General features: G+C 47.1%; 2 protein-coding genes across 11 annotated transcripts in view; one reads left to right on the top strand and one right to left on the bottom strand.

Annotated features, from left to right (window-relative positions):
* Positions 1 to 8,745, bottom strand: part of LOC139281033 (lysine-rich nucleolar protein 1-like) — a 47,686-nt gene extending 38,941 nt beyond the window's left edge. For 7 of the 8 annotated variants that reach the window (XM_070900907.1, XM_070900908.1, XM_070900911.1 and 4 more), the window contains exon 1: positions 8,657 to 8,733. In XM_070900907.1, coding sequence (XP_070757008.1) covers positions 8,657 to 8,710 — 54 coding nt within the window. In that variant the 5' untranslated portion in view covers positions 8,711 to 8,733. Of the gene's footprint in view, positions 1 to 8,656 lie in introns of all 8 variants that reach the window. The other variant, XM_070900912.1, reaches the window with a different exon arrangement.
* Positions 8,746 to 8,790: 45 nt separating this feature from the next.
* Positions 8,791 to 14,000, top strand: part of iqck (IQ motif containing K) — a 285,097-nt gene continuing 279,887 nt past the window's right edge. For all 3 annotated transcript variants that reach the window (XM_070900905.1, XM_070900904.1, XM_070900903.1), the window contains exon 1: positions 8,791 to 8,876. In XM_070900905.1, the coding sequence (XP_070757006.1) occupies positions 8,862 to 8,876 (15 nt within the window). In that variant the 5' untranslated portion in view covers positions 8,791 to 8,861. The remainder of the gene's footprint in view (positions 8,877 to 14,000) is intronic.

Here is a 14,000-nt window from a genome sequence, read left to right as displayed (position 1 = left end):
ATTTGTCCCTCTGGTGTTGGTGATGAGGAGTTCATGTTCTAGACATTTTGTCAGGAGTAGGGTACGGCTGGAGTTGGCTTTCCCTACCCCCTCTCTGCCAATTAGGCCTCCCCAGAGGGCTGTGTCTTTGACGACCCTGGCATTAAAGTCACCTCGGAGGATCAATTTGTCGCCCATGGGGACGCAGGACAGGGATGTCTCGAGGTTGGAATGAAAACCCTCGTTAGCCTCATCCATTGCATCGAGTGATGACTGTGACTCATTGGTTCCGGGATAGGGTAAGACGAAGAGTCATGAGGCGTTCGTTAACCCCGCGGGGGGAGTCTTTGAGGTGGTCGATCAGCTGATTTTTGACGGCGAAGCTGACTCCACGAAGGCCTTCCCCTGCCCACCGGGTCTCGCTTCGGGCGGCGATGTCGATATCAAAACGTCTTAAGTTCCCGGGCAACCATGGCAGTGCGGCATTCCGGCCTGTCGCTGTTAGGAGTTGTCCACGAGGGTCCAGACGTTCCAATGCCCGAACTTCATATTAACGAAGTGGAAGATGCCTGTGCGCGAGTTCTTTTAACGTAGGGTGGCTGCTGCACACCGGCAACCACACGGGCTTAGTCTTGGTCCAGTGGCAAGGGGGTCCAAGACGACTGGAGACCGGGCACTGCTGTATAAACCCAATTGCCTACGGCGAGGTGTTGGCCGTAAGCTCGGTGTCGAGTAGCATCATTGATGATAGGTGGCCTGAGGCTTGGTTGGGGGCAGGCATTAGGAAGGTCAGCTGTCTGCTGGGGTTCCGAGGAATGTTTTAAAAAATTTCTTCCAAGGTTTCCGAAGTTATTTAAAAGTTTCTCCAAAGGTTTCCAAGTTGTTTAAAAGTATTTCCAAATTGTTTAAAAAGTTACTCAGGTTAATTAAAAGTTTAAAAAATAGATTAAGAGTTGATTAAAAGTTGATAAAAAGTCTGAAATGTAAATCAGTAGTATGTTATAAAAGTTTTGCCAAATTGTTTAAAAGCTTGAAAATTGATTAAAAGTTTAAGATGCAAGTCAGTAATAGGAATTCCGGCCCCTCGAAGAAATTACGGCAGCTTGGACGCTTCGGACGGTTGAACGCCGGTCCCGGAGTCCCTTTAAAAAGGGACTACCATCACACTGACGAACATCTAAAAATGTTATAATGTTATTCTGAGGGAGAAATTGAGCACGTGTGTTCCTAATTTCCACCCCCCCACACCACACCACTATTCTTCAGCTAAAAATCTTGCTACACTGTTATGACTGATTATCTCATGGCTAGGAATGAGTTAAACAGGGAACAGAAAAGGTAAGCATTTCTCTTGTGCTGGCTTAGTTAATCATGGACTCAGCATTCTGAGAAAAGAAAGGCAATTTGATGCTGAACACGTAATGAGTCAGTAAGGAGCTGTTCACATCGGTCCCTGTTCTGACGGCTTATGAAAGCTTTCAAATGAAGTTTGAAAGACCTGGACATTATTTAAAAGAACATATATAAAAACAAAACCAACAATAAATTTTCCTGAGAGCATACATGATTAAAACTTTCAGTTCCAGTACAATCTCATACTGGTTGGTGTGGGAATAAAATCGTATGGTTAATTGTGTTTTCTGAATGTTATAATTATTGCATATTCTGTCATCGCCGAGAGCATGTGGAAATCAAGCACAGGCCGTGGAAGAGTGTGCGGCAAACCTGTCCCACCCACCCTTTCCCTCAACGACTATCTGTCCCACCTGTGGCAGGGACTGTGGTTCTCGGATTGGACTGTTCAGCCACCTAAGAACTAATTTTAAGAGCGGAAGCAAGTCTTCCTCAATTCCGGGGGACTGCCTATGATGATGATGATGATGATGATGATGATGATTCTGTCAGGGAAAGGTTAATAACAAAACACAGGTGTGTTGTGTATTTATGGCTGAAGAAAGGAAGGAGATGGACATCTGAAAGAATTCGCTAGTCTGATTTTGATTTGGGCTTGTCAAATTCCTTAATGAGTAAAGCAGCAGCGGAGCAACGGACAATTGTTCTCGACATTTGACAGATCAGGAGAAATTTTGGACTGTCTTCAAATGTAGCTTTTGGTAAAGGTATTAAGCTTAAAGCTTTCAAATATGCCAATGGATGTGAAACCTAAGGAAAAGTATAGTGCAAACTCAGGCAAATGAAAGGTTTGGGTGATGGCACACGGAGCAGAGCACAATGTAAATTGGACAAAAATTGAACAAGTTGAATAGTAGTTTGTAACTACCAAATCTGGCTGAAAACTTTTTATGAATGACTTGGAGGCTGAAGTGACTAAGGGATCATATTATTGAAGAATTTGAAGCCTAAACAGGAAGGGTTTGCTGATCTCAAAATGGAAGGAAAAAAGCTCCTGTTAAATTGTGTAAATTTGTCTTGGGTCATATTGCTGTTTCAACTAAGTCACAGTTGATTGATGATGTCTAGAAATCACACCACACAAAATAAAGTGCTCATATAAATCATAGAACGATACAGCACAGGAGGCCATTCAGCCCACCATGCCCATGCCGGTTCTTTGAAAGAGCTAATCAATTAGTCCTACTCCTCTGCTCTTTCCCCATGGCGCAGCAAATTTTCCCCTTCAATTATTTATTCGCTTCCCTTTTGAAAGTTATTATTGATTCTGCTTCCACTACCCTTTCAGGCTGTGCCTTCCAGATCATAACAATTTGCTGCGTAAAAAACATTCTCCTCATTTTGCCCCTGGTTCTTATGAAGTTAGGTCACAGATCAGCTATAACCTCATTGAATGATGGGGCAGGCTCGAGGGCTAAATAGCCTACGCCAATCACCTTAAATCTGTGTCCTCTGGTTACCTATCTTGCCACTGGAAAGAATCTCTTTACTTACCCTTCGTGATTTTGAACACCTCTGTCAAATCTTCCCTTAACCTTCTCTGCTCTAAGAGAACAACCCTAGTTTCTCTAGTCTCTTCATGTAACTGAAGTCAAAATCACTGGTATCATTCTAGTAAATCTCCTCTGTACCCAAAGCGTATTAGTGACATCCTTCCTAAAGTATGGCACGCAGAATTAGACATAATACTACAACTGGGGCCTAACCAAGGTTTAGCAAAACTTCCTTGCTTTTGTACCCAATGCCTGTTTAAGGCCAAGGATCCCATATACTTTTATTATGGCCTTCTCAACTTTTTCTGCCACCTTCAAAAGATTACATATAATCCCAGGTCTCTCTGCTCCTGCATCCCCTTTAAAACTGTAGATAGGTCAAATGAGTGGGCAAAAATTTGGCAATGTGAGGTTATCCACTTTGGTAGGAAAAATAAAAAAGCAAATTATTTAAATGGGGAAAGATTACAAAATGCTGCGATAGAGGGACCTGGGGGTCCTTGCACATGAAACACAAAAAGTTAATATGCAGCTACAACAAGTAAATAGGAAGGCAAATGGAATGTTGGCCTTTATTGCAAGAGGGATGGAGTATAAAAGGAGCGAAGTCCTGCTACAACTGTACAGGGCATTGGTAAGAAAGACCACACCTGGAATACTGTGTACAGTTTTGGTCTTATTTAAAGGATATACAGTACCTGCATTGGAGACAGTTCAAAGAAGGTTCTCGAGGTTGATTCTGGAGATGAAGCGGTTGTCATATGAAGAAAGGTTGAGGAAGTTGGGCCAATACTCATTGGAGTTTCGAAGACTGAGAGGCGATCTTATTGAAATGTGTAAGATTCTGAGGGGGTTCGACAGTGTAGATGCAGAGAGAATGTTTCCCCTAATGGGGGAATCTAGAACAGGGGGCCGAGTTTCAGAATAAGGGGTCGCCCATTTAAAATGGAAATGAGGAGAAATTTCTTCACTCAGGAGGGTCATGAATCTTTGGAATTCCCCGCCCCAGAGAGCTGTGGAGGCTGGGTCATTGAATATATTTAAGGTGGAGATAGACAGATATTTGAAAGATAAGGAAGTCAAGGTTTATGGGGAGTTGAGGCTAGGATCAGATCAACCATGATCTTATTGAATGGGCGGAGCAGGCTCGAGGGGCCAAATGACCTACTTCTGTTCCTATTTCTTATGTATGTTTGCACGGAACAAGATCCCTCAAACGACAACAGAGATGAATAACCACATGTTTCTGAGACAAGAATGCTGCCCACTCGGAGAACTGTGCTTTGAGCAGTTTGGTAAGATCTTTAATATAAATGTGAGCAAGCAGGTGGAGTCTCAGCTGAACTTCGCACAAAACAGCATCTCCACTAATACAGAAGTCCCCAAGGGGCTAGTGCACTGGAATGTTAATCCACTTTCTGGGCCCAAGTTTGCCCAGGAGTTGCTCCATTTTTTTTGAGCAACTAGATTTTTTTGGAGTATCTTAAAAATCACAATTCTGTCCATTTAATTTGCTCCAGTGTAAGTGAGTTAGTTAGGCTTTTTTTTAAAGTTTTGTTTTTTTTCCCAAAAGGGGGCGTTACCAGCCACTTAAGCAAGTTTAGACAATAAAAGTTACTCCAAACTAACTTAGGCCAGCATATGTGGCCACTTGTGGCCGCACAGAAAAACCTTGGCGAGTTAAGAAATCAGCGCAAGTAGCCAGAGATGGCCCGGGGGGGGGGGGGGGGGGGGGAAATGAGAGGACCTTGCAAAGCACTAAACACCTTCACAACATTAAAGAAGCAGAAGTACATTTAAAGCACCAAGCACTAAACAAAGCACAAAAATAAGCATTCAATAACTAATAGAAAATACAAGGAAGCTGAGAGGACTTGCACTTAGTACCAAGACTTACAAAGCACTAAACAACTAGATTAAAAATGGATTGGTAAACTAGCAAGTACATTATAGCAAGTCCTGTAAATAAGAGTTTCAGCCAAACTATTTTACAGAATTCCTTTTGAAAGCAGATGAAGAGTACTTGAATGTAAATCAAACAAGAATTTAGGACCACATAATCAATCAATAAACAAATAAATAAATAAAAAAATAAAAATAGAAGTCCTACCTTCAGCAAAGCTTTACTGCAGAAAAACACTAGCAGCTGGGTACTGTTGCAGAGTCTATAGCAAGCTCTGCACACTCTGGCCACCGATGAGAGAGCCCATTCGGCCACGGCTAGGGGCGGTGTGCTTCAGGCCCCTCTCACAGAGCACACGCAGAGATTCTGGGGGCGAGGAGCTACTGCACATGCGCGCACACTCTAGTGCGCATGTGCAGAGGTCCCGGCACGGCACCCCACGGCTTGTGCTACGTCACGCCAAGGCCTACGACGTTCCAAGGAGCGGGGAAAATACCGAGCTAAGTTTTCAGCGCCGTTTCTCGTGTACAAAGTCGGCGCACCTCAGGTAGGTGCACCGTTTTAACCGGAGGGGCAAACTTGGGCCCTATGTGGTTAATTCCTGGAGTGGGACTTGAACGTACAACCTTCTGACACAGAGATATAAAACAACTGAGTCAAGCTGACATTGTCAAAGATTGAAGAGTTTATTCCAGATGTGCTTCCAAGGTGACCCATGATAAGAAATGATGGACAGCAAGAACTCATTCCTCCTAATAATAGATGTTCTTAATGCAGGAAGATTTCCTGTACGTGCTTTGCCTCTATGAGCAGATAAGCCTTTTGTTGTATTCTTGAATCAGTCATGCAAAAGGCCTATCTGCTCCTTGAGGAAGGAAATTCCAGGGAAAGGGAAGAAAATCATCATTGATGAGGAAGACCTTTCACATCAAGAACAGATCAAAAGAAAAATGAGGGGAAAAAATAGGCTTCGGCTCATCCAGGAATGAACACTGCTTTTGCAGCTTGTTGTTCTGCAATAGGAGAATGTAATTTGTTACATGACCTAACTGTTAAATGGGCAATTCTCTGAAGGTATGGAAACTATCCACTGTCTGATTGCTATGCCTGATGAGCCTTCAAATTAAGTTTTTTTTTAAAATGGAGATTATATTAAGATCTAACAAAAGATTTGCCATTTTCATTGTTACTGAGGTTTTTCTGTCTTATCTCTTTGTGCCTGCGGGAGAGCATTTTTTTTTTGTTTTACTGAGGCTTGCTTCTATGGATTATAAATTAATACTGGAGTAAATGAGTTATCATAAGAATATTTCACCAAATTTGTTATGGGCTTTGGATTAATGTTTCAGAAAATAGATTTGCTTTAATTCCAAGGTAAAGATTGTGTGACCATTACCAATTTGTGTCATACTGCAACTGATAAATGAACCAAATGATTTACCTATCTGTTCATAGGTTTGTTTGTAAAATAGAGAATGTGGGTTATACTACCACACCAAACAGCAGCCCTTAATTGAAACAAGATACTGGACTGAAAATTGAGGTTGGAGGCTTCCTTCGTATGAAAGCCCCTGATCCCTAACGAAATTACCCGTTGGTCCCATAGGAACGTAGGATTCCGGTCTGAGGCCTTCATTCACTGCACAGCATACGGGAATATGTCTTCCACGTACGAACGCATCTGCTGGAATCACATGGGTCTAGACCACCAATGACTACAGCTGTATCTAGTATTCTCATTGATAAAAATGGGAACTCTGCTTGTACTAGTTCCAATTGCTATCAATGAGAATAACCCCCTAAAACAAGAAACACAGCAGAATAAATTAAAAAAAAACATCTTACATATTTAACATTAATTGAAATTTAATGTTTTAGAAAAAAATATATTTTCAATTTAAAAAAAGTGTTTTAATAGGCTTAAAAATAAACTTATCTTAATAGACAGGGTTTTTAATATAAAAATGAATGATTACATTTTTTTTTATGGTTTAAAAGTGTTACACTGGTAAAAGCTCTGTGCCTGCTTTTACCAGGCATAAAAGTTTGAAGGAAATTAGCTGGGCACTAGTTGGGAAAATAGCCCAATCTCTGCCACGCAGATGTCCTTCTCCTGGGAATGCATAGAATTTGTCTAAAGATATTTTGACAGATTGTAAAAGCTAGTTTTCGGCACATGTGCATCGCGCCCCGGGAACCAGCTTTTGCAAGGCCTCGCAATTTTCGTCCCACTAAATTCCAGTTCTTAGATTTCACAATTAACATCAGAGTTGTTTTGCATCATTTGTAAAACAAAAATAAGATCAGCCTTGGAGTTTATACAGAATGACACAAATGATTATAAACAAGAACAATTGTTATGCCACAGCATGGGTCATGTTGTTCATTACATAATGGAAAGTCCAAAATAGAAACTGACCACATTATTACTTAAAACTAGGCCAGAGGTTGGGATGGTATAATTATTTACATGCAGAACAAATATTACACATATTAAACATATTTTAGATTTCTGTTCAACTTATGAATTCTTAAATATACCAATGTTACCTTAGTGTCATGACCTAAAACTTTGTATTTCCTAGAAAATTATCAATATGCATCCAGTTCATGCTATTATATTGCTTTATTATAATCACTGCACCAAAGTATTTTAAAGGCAGATGAACAATGCAGAGAAAATAGCAACCCCAATTTGTTTTTAAACATTATAAACAAGTGCCCCGACAAAAAAAAATTAATTTTATCCACAATGCAGTTTCATATAAACATACAGTTTTGGTTTCCATATTTACAAAAGGATATACTTGCTTTGGAGGCAGTTCAGAAAAGGTATACTTGGTTGATTCTGGAGATGAGGTGGTTGACATGAGGAAAGATTGAGTAGGTTGGGCCTCAGAAGAATGAGAGGTGATCTAATCTAAATGTATAAGATTATGAGGGGGCTTGGCAAGGTGGATGCAGAGAGAATTTTTCCACTATAGGGGAGACTATAACTAGGGGGCATAATCTTAGAATAAGGGGCCACCCATTTAAAACTGAAATGAGGAGGAATTTCTTCTCTCCGAGGGTTGTAAATCTGCGGAATTCACTGCCGCAGAGTTGTGAAAGCTGGGGCATTGAATAAATTTAAGACAGAGATAGACAGTTTCTTCACCGATAAGGGAATAAGGGGTTAGGGGGAGCAGGCAGGGAAGTGGAACTGAGTCCATGATCGGATCAGCCATGATCGTATTAAATGGAGGAGCAGACTCGAGGGGCCGTATAGCCTACTCCTGCTCCTAGTTCTTATGTTCTTATGTATCCGCAGTGCTTGTTCTCACAGGAGAAAAGACTTGCATTTAAATAGTGCCTTTCACAATCTTCGGATGTCCCAAAGCACTTTTGAAGTGTAGTAATGTAGGAAACTTGGCAATTTGTGCACAGCAAGCTCCCACAAACAGAAATGTGATAATGACCAAATAATCTATTTTAGTTGTGTTGGTTGAGGGATGAATATTGGGCAGGACACCAGTGATAACTCCCCTTCTCTTCGAAATAGTGCCATAGCACCTTTTACGTCCACCTGAGAGGGCAAGTGGGACCTCAGTTTAACATCACACCGAAAGACGGCACCTCCGACAGTGCAACACTCCCTCAGCACTGCACTGGAGTGTCAGCCTAGATTTATGTGCTCCAGTCCCTGGAGAGGAACTTGAACCCACAACCTTCTAACTACAGAAGCGAGTGTGCTACCCACCGAACCACGGCTGATACTGTTCTAAAAAGTACAGCTTTATCTAAAGCGAACTGAGTAACACTTTTACAGTTAAATAAATAAAACAATCGATCTCTTTCCCCGTCATAATCATTCGGAAAGAGCTCTCACCTGTTGAGACCAGGGAATGAAAATAAGACTCAGGCCTTCCCTCGCGCCACTCATACACACACGTGTTCACCCGGTGCCCCGGATGTGAAGCGCCCTTTCACCTGCGGCGCGCGTTGCGCGGTGGGTCATTGGGGTCGTCGCCTAGCAACGGACGTAGCCAGAATGGCGAAGCTGATCGGAAAACGGCCCGAGCAGAACCTGTGGAATGAGATATGCGCAGGTAGGAGTGTGAGAAGAGCAGCGCGGGGGACGGCGCAGGGAAGTGCAGGCTCCAGCCTCGGCGGGTTTTAGCAATAAATGATTCCTGTCCTGGCCCTCAGGTGGTGCACACGTGAAAAGTTCTGGTCTGTCTCTGGCAATGTAACCCGAGGGTCTCAGGATTGCGGCAACACATTCCATTTAATATGCCACTGACATGCACTTTGTTGTAATATTGGGTTCATCTACTCTTCGTAACTTTTATGCTAAGGTTGTTTAAGGCTGAAGTTCTGCCGCAACTTGCCGCGTTCCCGTTTTGTTTGCAGACCCATGCAAAATTGTTGCATAACTTTGGGGATATTGGGCAAGCTGTGTGAATCCTCTATCGGGAGGCTGTCTGTTCCCGCTGCGAGGTAACTCTAATACACAGAGAAGCTGTTTTAAAATGCAATGGCTGATAGAGCAGGTCAGAGTCTGGGTGTTCTTCAGCTCCTGACTCCCCAACGCCGCAAACAAGACACAAATGAGGAGTGTGATGGAATATTATCCACTTGTCCAGACGTGTGCTCTATCTACAGGATGCATTGCAGCAATTTGCCACGGTTTCTTCGACAGCATCTTCGAAACTCCGAACTCCACAGCAGGTTCGTGGGCCATCACCTCCAAGCTCCACTCCAAATCACACACCATCCTGATTTAGACATATAATACCATTGCTTCATTGTCACTTTGTCAAAATCCTGGAACTCCCTATCTTACAGAATTGTGGGAGCACCTTTACCAAATGGATTGCAGTAGTTCAAGAAGAAAGCTCACCACCACCTTCTCAAGTGCAACTGGTGATGCGCAATAAGTGACTGCCTTGCCAGTGTAGTCCACATCTTGAGAATTAAAAAAAAACAAGTCTATTGGGCTTTCTGGACAAATACTTAGACTAAATAGCCACTCCTGCCATATTTTCAAAATATGAATGGGGAGCAGAGTTCTGCACACGTATGTATGATTGGATGGAATGTGATTTGCAGGTAAAGACAATATAACAGGGTGACACTTGGCATTCTACAGCTACTGGTCTAAGGTCAGGAATTCTTTGAGGATATAACGAGCATGGTGGATAGAGGTGTACCGATGGATGTGGTGTATTTAGATTTCCAAAAGGCATTCGATAAGGTGCCACACAAAAGGTTATTGCAGAAGATAAAGGTACGCGGAGTCAGAGGAAATGTATTAGCATGGATAGAGAATTGGCTGGCGAACAGAAAGCAGAGAGTCCGGATAAATGGGTCCTTTTCCGGTTGGAAATCAGTGGTTAGTGGTGTGCCACAGGGATCAGTACTGGGACCACAACTGTTTACAATAAACATAGATGACCTACAAGAGGGGATAGAGTGTAGTGCAACAAAATTTTCAGATGACACTAAGATTAGTGGGAAAGTGGGTTGTGTAGAGGACTCAGAGAGGCTGCAAGGAGATTTGGATAGGTTAAGCGAATGGGCTAAGGTTTGGCAGATGGAATACAATGTCGGAAAGTGTGAGGTCATCCACCTTGGGGAAAAAAACAGTAAAAGGGAATATTATTTGAATGGGGAGAAATTACAACATGCTGTGGTGCAGAGGGACCTGGGGGTCCTTGTGCATGAAACTCTTTTCGAGTCTACCTGCAAAAACATAAAACATTAAACCGTGCCACCCGACCTGGGTGACACACCAGACATTTACAAGGCCCTTTTTTCCTTTTTTTTTTGTGTTTTTCATTTTTTTTGGGTTTTTTTTTGGGGTGCTGAAATCACATTTTTCCAGTGTCCCCTATAAAAGGGAAGGGGACACTAAAAGCACCGGCAATTAAAACAAATTAAACTTTAAAACGTAAAATCAAATTAAAATTTGGTTGCCGGGCGTGATGATGCACTCCAGTCCCTCCGGTGCCCACCTCTCGCGGAAGGCCGCGAGCGTACCGGTGGACACCGCGTGCTCCATCTCCAAGGACACCCTGGACCGGATGTAAGAGCGGAAGAGAGGCAGGCAGTCAGGTTGAACGACCCCCTCGACCGCCCGCTGCCTGGACCGGCTGATGGCACCCTTGGCCGTGCCCAGGAGCAGTCCTACGAGGAGGCCCTCGGACCTACCCGCTCCCCTCCGCACAGGGTGCCCAAAGATCAGGAGAGTGGGACTGAAGTGCAGCCAGAATTTCAGGAGCAGCCCCATCAAATAATGGAACAGGGGCTGCAACCTTGTGCACTCAATAAAAACATGGAACACGGACTCCTCCAGACCGCAGAAATTGCAGGCGGCCTGGGAGTCCGTGAACCGGCTTAAAAATTTGTTGCACGGCACTGCTCCGTGCACCACCCTCCAGGCCAAGTCCCCGATGAATAGTGGGAGGACCCCTGCGTAGAGTGTCCTCCATCGGGGACCCCCGCCTCCTCCGGACGGCAAGATGGTACGCCATGGCGTGTCCGGACGGCAGGCGAGGATGGCAAAGTTGAGAGTGTGCAGGAGCAGCCCGTACAAGAAACCCCTCCGCGCGGAACTGAAAGGCACGGAGGGGATTTCCCCGAGGCGGCTCAAGTTGTGAGGCGCCGGCCCCCGAGGGAGGTTCCGGGGTTTGGCGCCGATGAGGAATTCCGTCCGGACGGGGGTCAGTTCGGACGGGATCTCCCCACGTGCTTGAGCCTCCTCGATGCACCTAACGGAGTCAGGGCCCAGAGCTGTTTATAGCGACTCGATGGCATCGGCCGCGTGGCGGACGTTGGCAGAATTTAGGCGCCGCGCCAGCGTGTCTGGCGCTATCCAGCCCGCTCCTCCGCCATCGAGCAGGTCCCTGACCCTGGTCACCTCACCAGCCACAGCCCTCTCTTCCGACCGCCACATAAAACCTCGGTCGTGGAGGTACGGATTCCCGAGCAGCGGCTCCTGCAGGACAGCCGCCACTCCAGCCGGCGGAGAGCTGCGCTTGGTGGAGACTTTGTTCCAGACCCTGATGAGGTCCCTGTAAAAGACAGGCAGCTCCCGGAGGGCGGTCCTGACACCCCCCAAGTTCACAAACAGGAGCTGCGTGTCGTAGTTGAGGTCGCGCTGCTGGCGGAAGAAATACGTCGCCAGAGCGCACCACCGAGGAGGGGGCTCGACGTAAAGGTATCTCTGCAGGGTCTGAAGACGGAAAGTCGCGAGCTGGGCGCTGACGCACACCAACGACTGACCGCCCTCCTCAAGCGGGAGACTCAAGACCGCGGCAGAGACCCAGTGCTTCCTGTTGTTCCAGAAGAAGTCCACCAGCTTCTTCTGTATCTTGGCGACAAACGCAGGGGGAGGGGTCAAAGTGACCAGCCGGTACCACAACATTGCGGCCACCAGCTGGTTTATGACTAGCGCTCGACCCCTGTAGGACAGCACTCGGAGCAGTCCTGTCCAGCGCCCTAGGTGAGCGGCGACCTTGGCCTCCAGCTCCTGCCAGTTCGCCGGCCAGGCTCCCTCGTCGGGGCTAAGGTAGACTCCCAGATAGAGGAGATGGGTCGTGCTCCAGGCAAAAGGCCTGAGCTCCTCCGGCAGGGAGTCCACCCGCCACTGACCCACCAGGAGTCCGGAACATTTCTCCCAGTTGATCCTGGCGGAGGACGCGGCCGAGTAAATCTCCTGGCACTCACGCATCCTCCGCAGGTCAGCGGGATCCTCTACCGCGAGGAGCACGTCATCGGCGTAAGCCGAGAGGACGACCTCCACGCCCGGCCCTTGCAGAGCCAGTCCCGTCAACCTCGTCCGCAAGAGGCGCAGGAAAGGCTCCACGCAAACGGCGTATAACTGGCCGGACATGGGGCATCCCTGGCGCACCCCTCTCCTAAAGCGAAGGGGCGCCGTCAAGGACCCGTTAACCTTAATCAGACACTCCGCGGCGGCGTACAAAAGTCGGATCCGGGCGACGAAATGCGTCCCGAACCCGAAAGCGCGCAGAGTTCCGAGCAGATAGTCGTGATCCACCCTGTCGAACGCCTTCTCTTGGTCGAGGGATAGGAAGGCGACCGACAGACCAGCCTCCTGGGAACAATGGATGAGGTCCCGGACCAGATGGATGTTATCGTGGATTGTCCGGCCCGGGACCGTGTAGGACTGGTCGGGGTGGATCATGTGGTCCAGCACGGCACCAAGGCGAGCAGACATCGCCCTGGCGAAGATTTTGTAGTCCGTGCTGAGGAGGGAGACCGGGCGCCAGTTCTTAAGGAGGCGGAGATCGCCCTTCTTAGGCAGCAGGACGATGACTGCCCTGCGCCAAGAGAGGGGCATCTCCCCGGTCGCCAGACTTTCCCCCAGGACCCGCGCGTAGTCGCTCCCCCAGGATGTCCCAGAATGCCCTGTGGAACTCCACGGTCAGCCCGTCCAGCCCCGGGGATTTTCCCCTCGAGAGCCGGTCGAGGGCACCGGTCAGCTCCGCCAGGCTTAGCGGAGCTTCCAGATTTTCGGTGCCCTCCGGGCTGACCTTCATCAGGTACTCCCACAAAACTCTACGCGCTTCCTCGCTGGACGGATCCGGAGAGAACAGAGCCCCGTAATATTCACGGGCCCTGTTGTTGACGCCCTCCGGATCCGAGACGAGAGAGCCGTCGTCGGCCAGCAGCGTCAAGAGCTGCTTACGGACACTCTGCCTTTTTTCCAGCGAGTAGAAGAAGGGGGAGCCGTGGTCCAGATCCCGCAGGAACCGGATCCGCGACCTCACGAACGCGCCTCGGGACCCGACGAGCTGCAGGTCCTTCAGCGCGGCCTTCTTCGCTTCGTACACCGTCCGCAGGGCCGGGTCCTGGACGACTTGACCGAGACGGGCTTCCAGGTCGAGCACCTCTTTTTCTAGGCGCCCGACTCTGGCCGACCGCCTCTTGGTCGACCCCCTCGCGTACTCTTGACAGAAGACGCGGACGTGATCCTTGCCCACGTCCCACCATAGCCTCAAGGAGGGGAAGCCCCCCCTGCTTCCTTCTCCAGTCGGACCAGAATCGACGGAACGAGTCCTGGAACCGCACGTCCTCCAGCAGCCGGTTGTTAAAGTGCCAGTACGCGGACCCCGTCCTCGCGCGGAGCGAAGCGAGCTCCGCCCACACCAGGTGGTGGTCCGAACACGGCACCGGCCGCATGGAGGCCGCCGGGACGCAGGAAACGT

The sequence above is a fragment of the Pristiophorus japonicus genome, chromosome 15 (genome assembly GCF_044704955.1).
Source record: "Pristiophorus japonicus isolate sPriJap1 chromosome 15, sPriJap1.hap1, whole genome shotgun sequence".
In the NCBI taxonomy this organism is placed as follows: domain Eukaryota; kingdom Metazoa; phylum Chordata; class Chondrichthyes; family Pristiophoridae; genus Pristiophorus; species Pristiophorus japonicus.
Note: the sequence above shows the minus strand (reverse complement) of the source record. Positions and strands in the feature narration are given on the sequence as shown.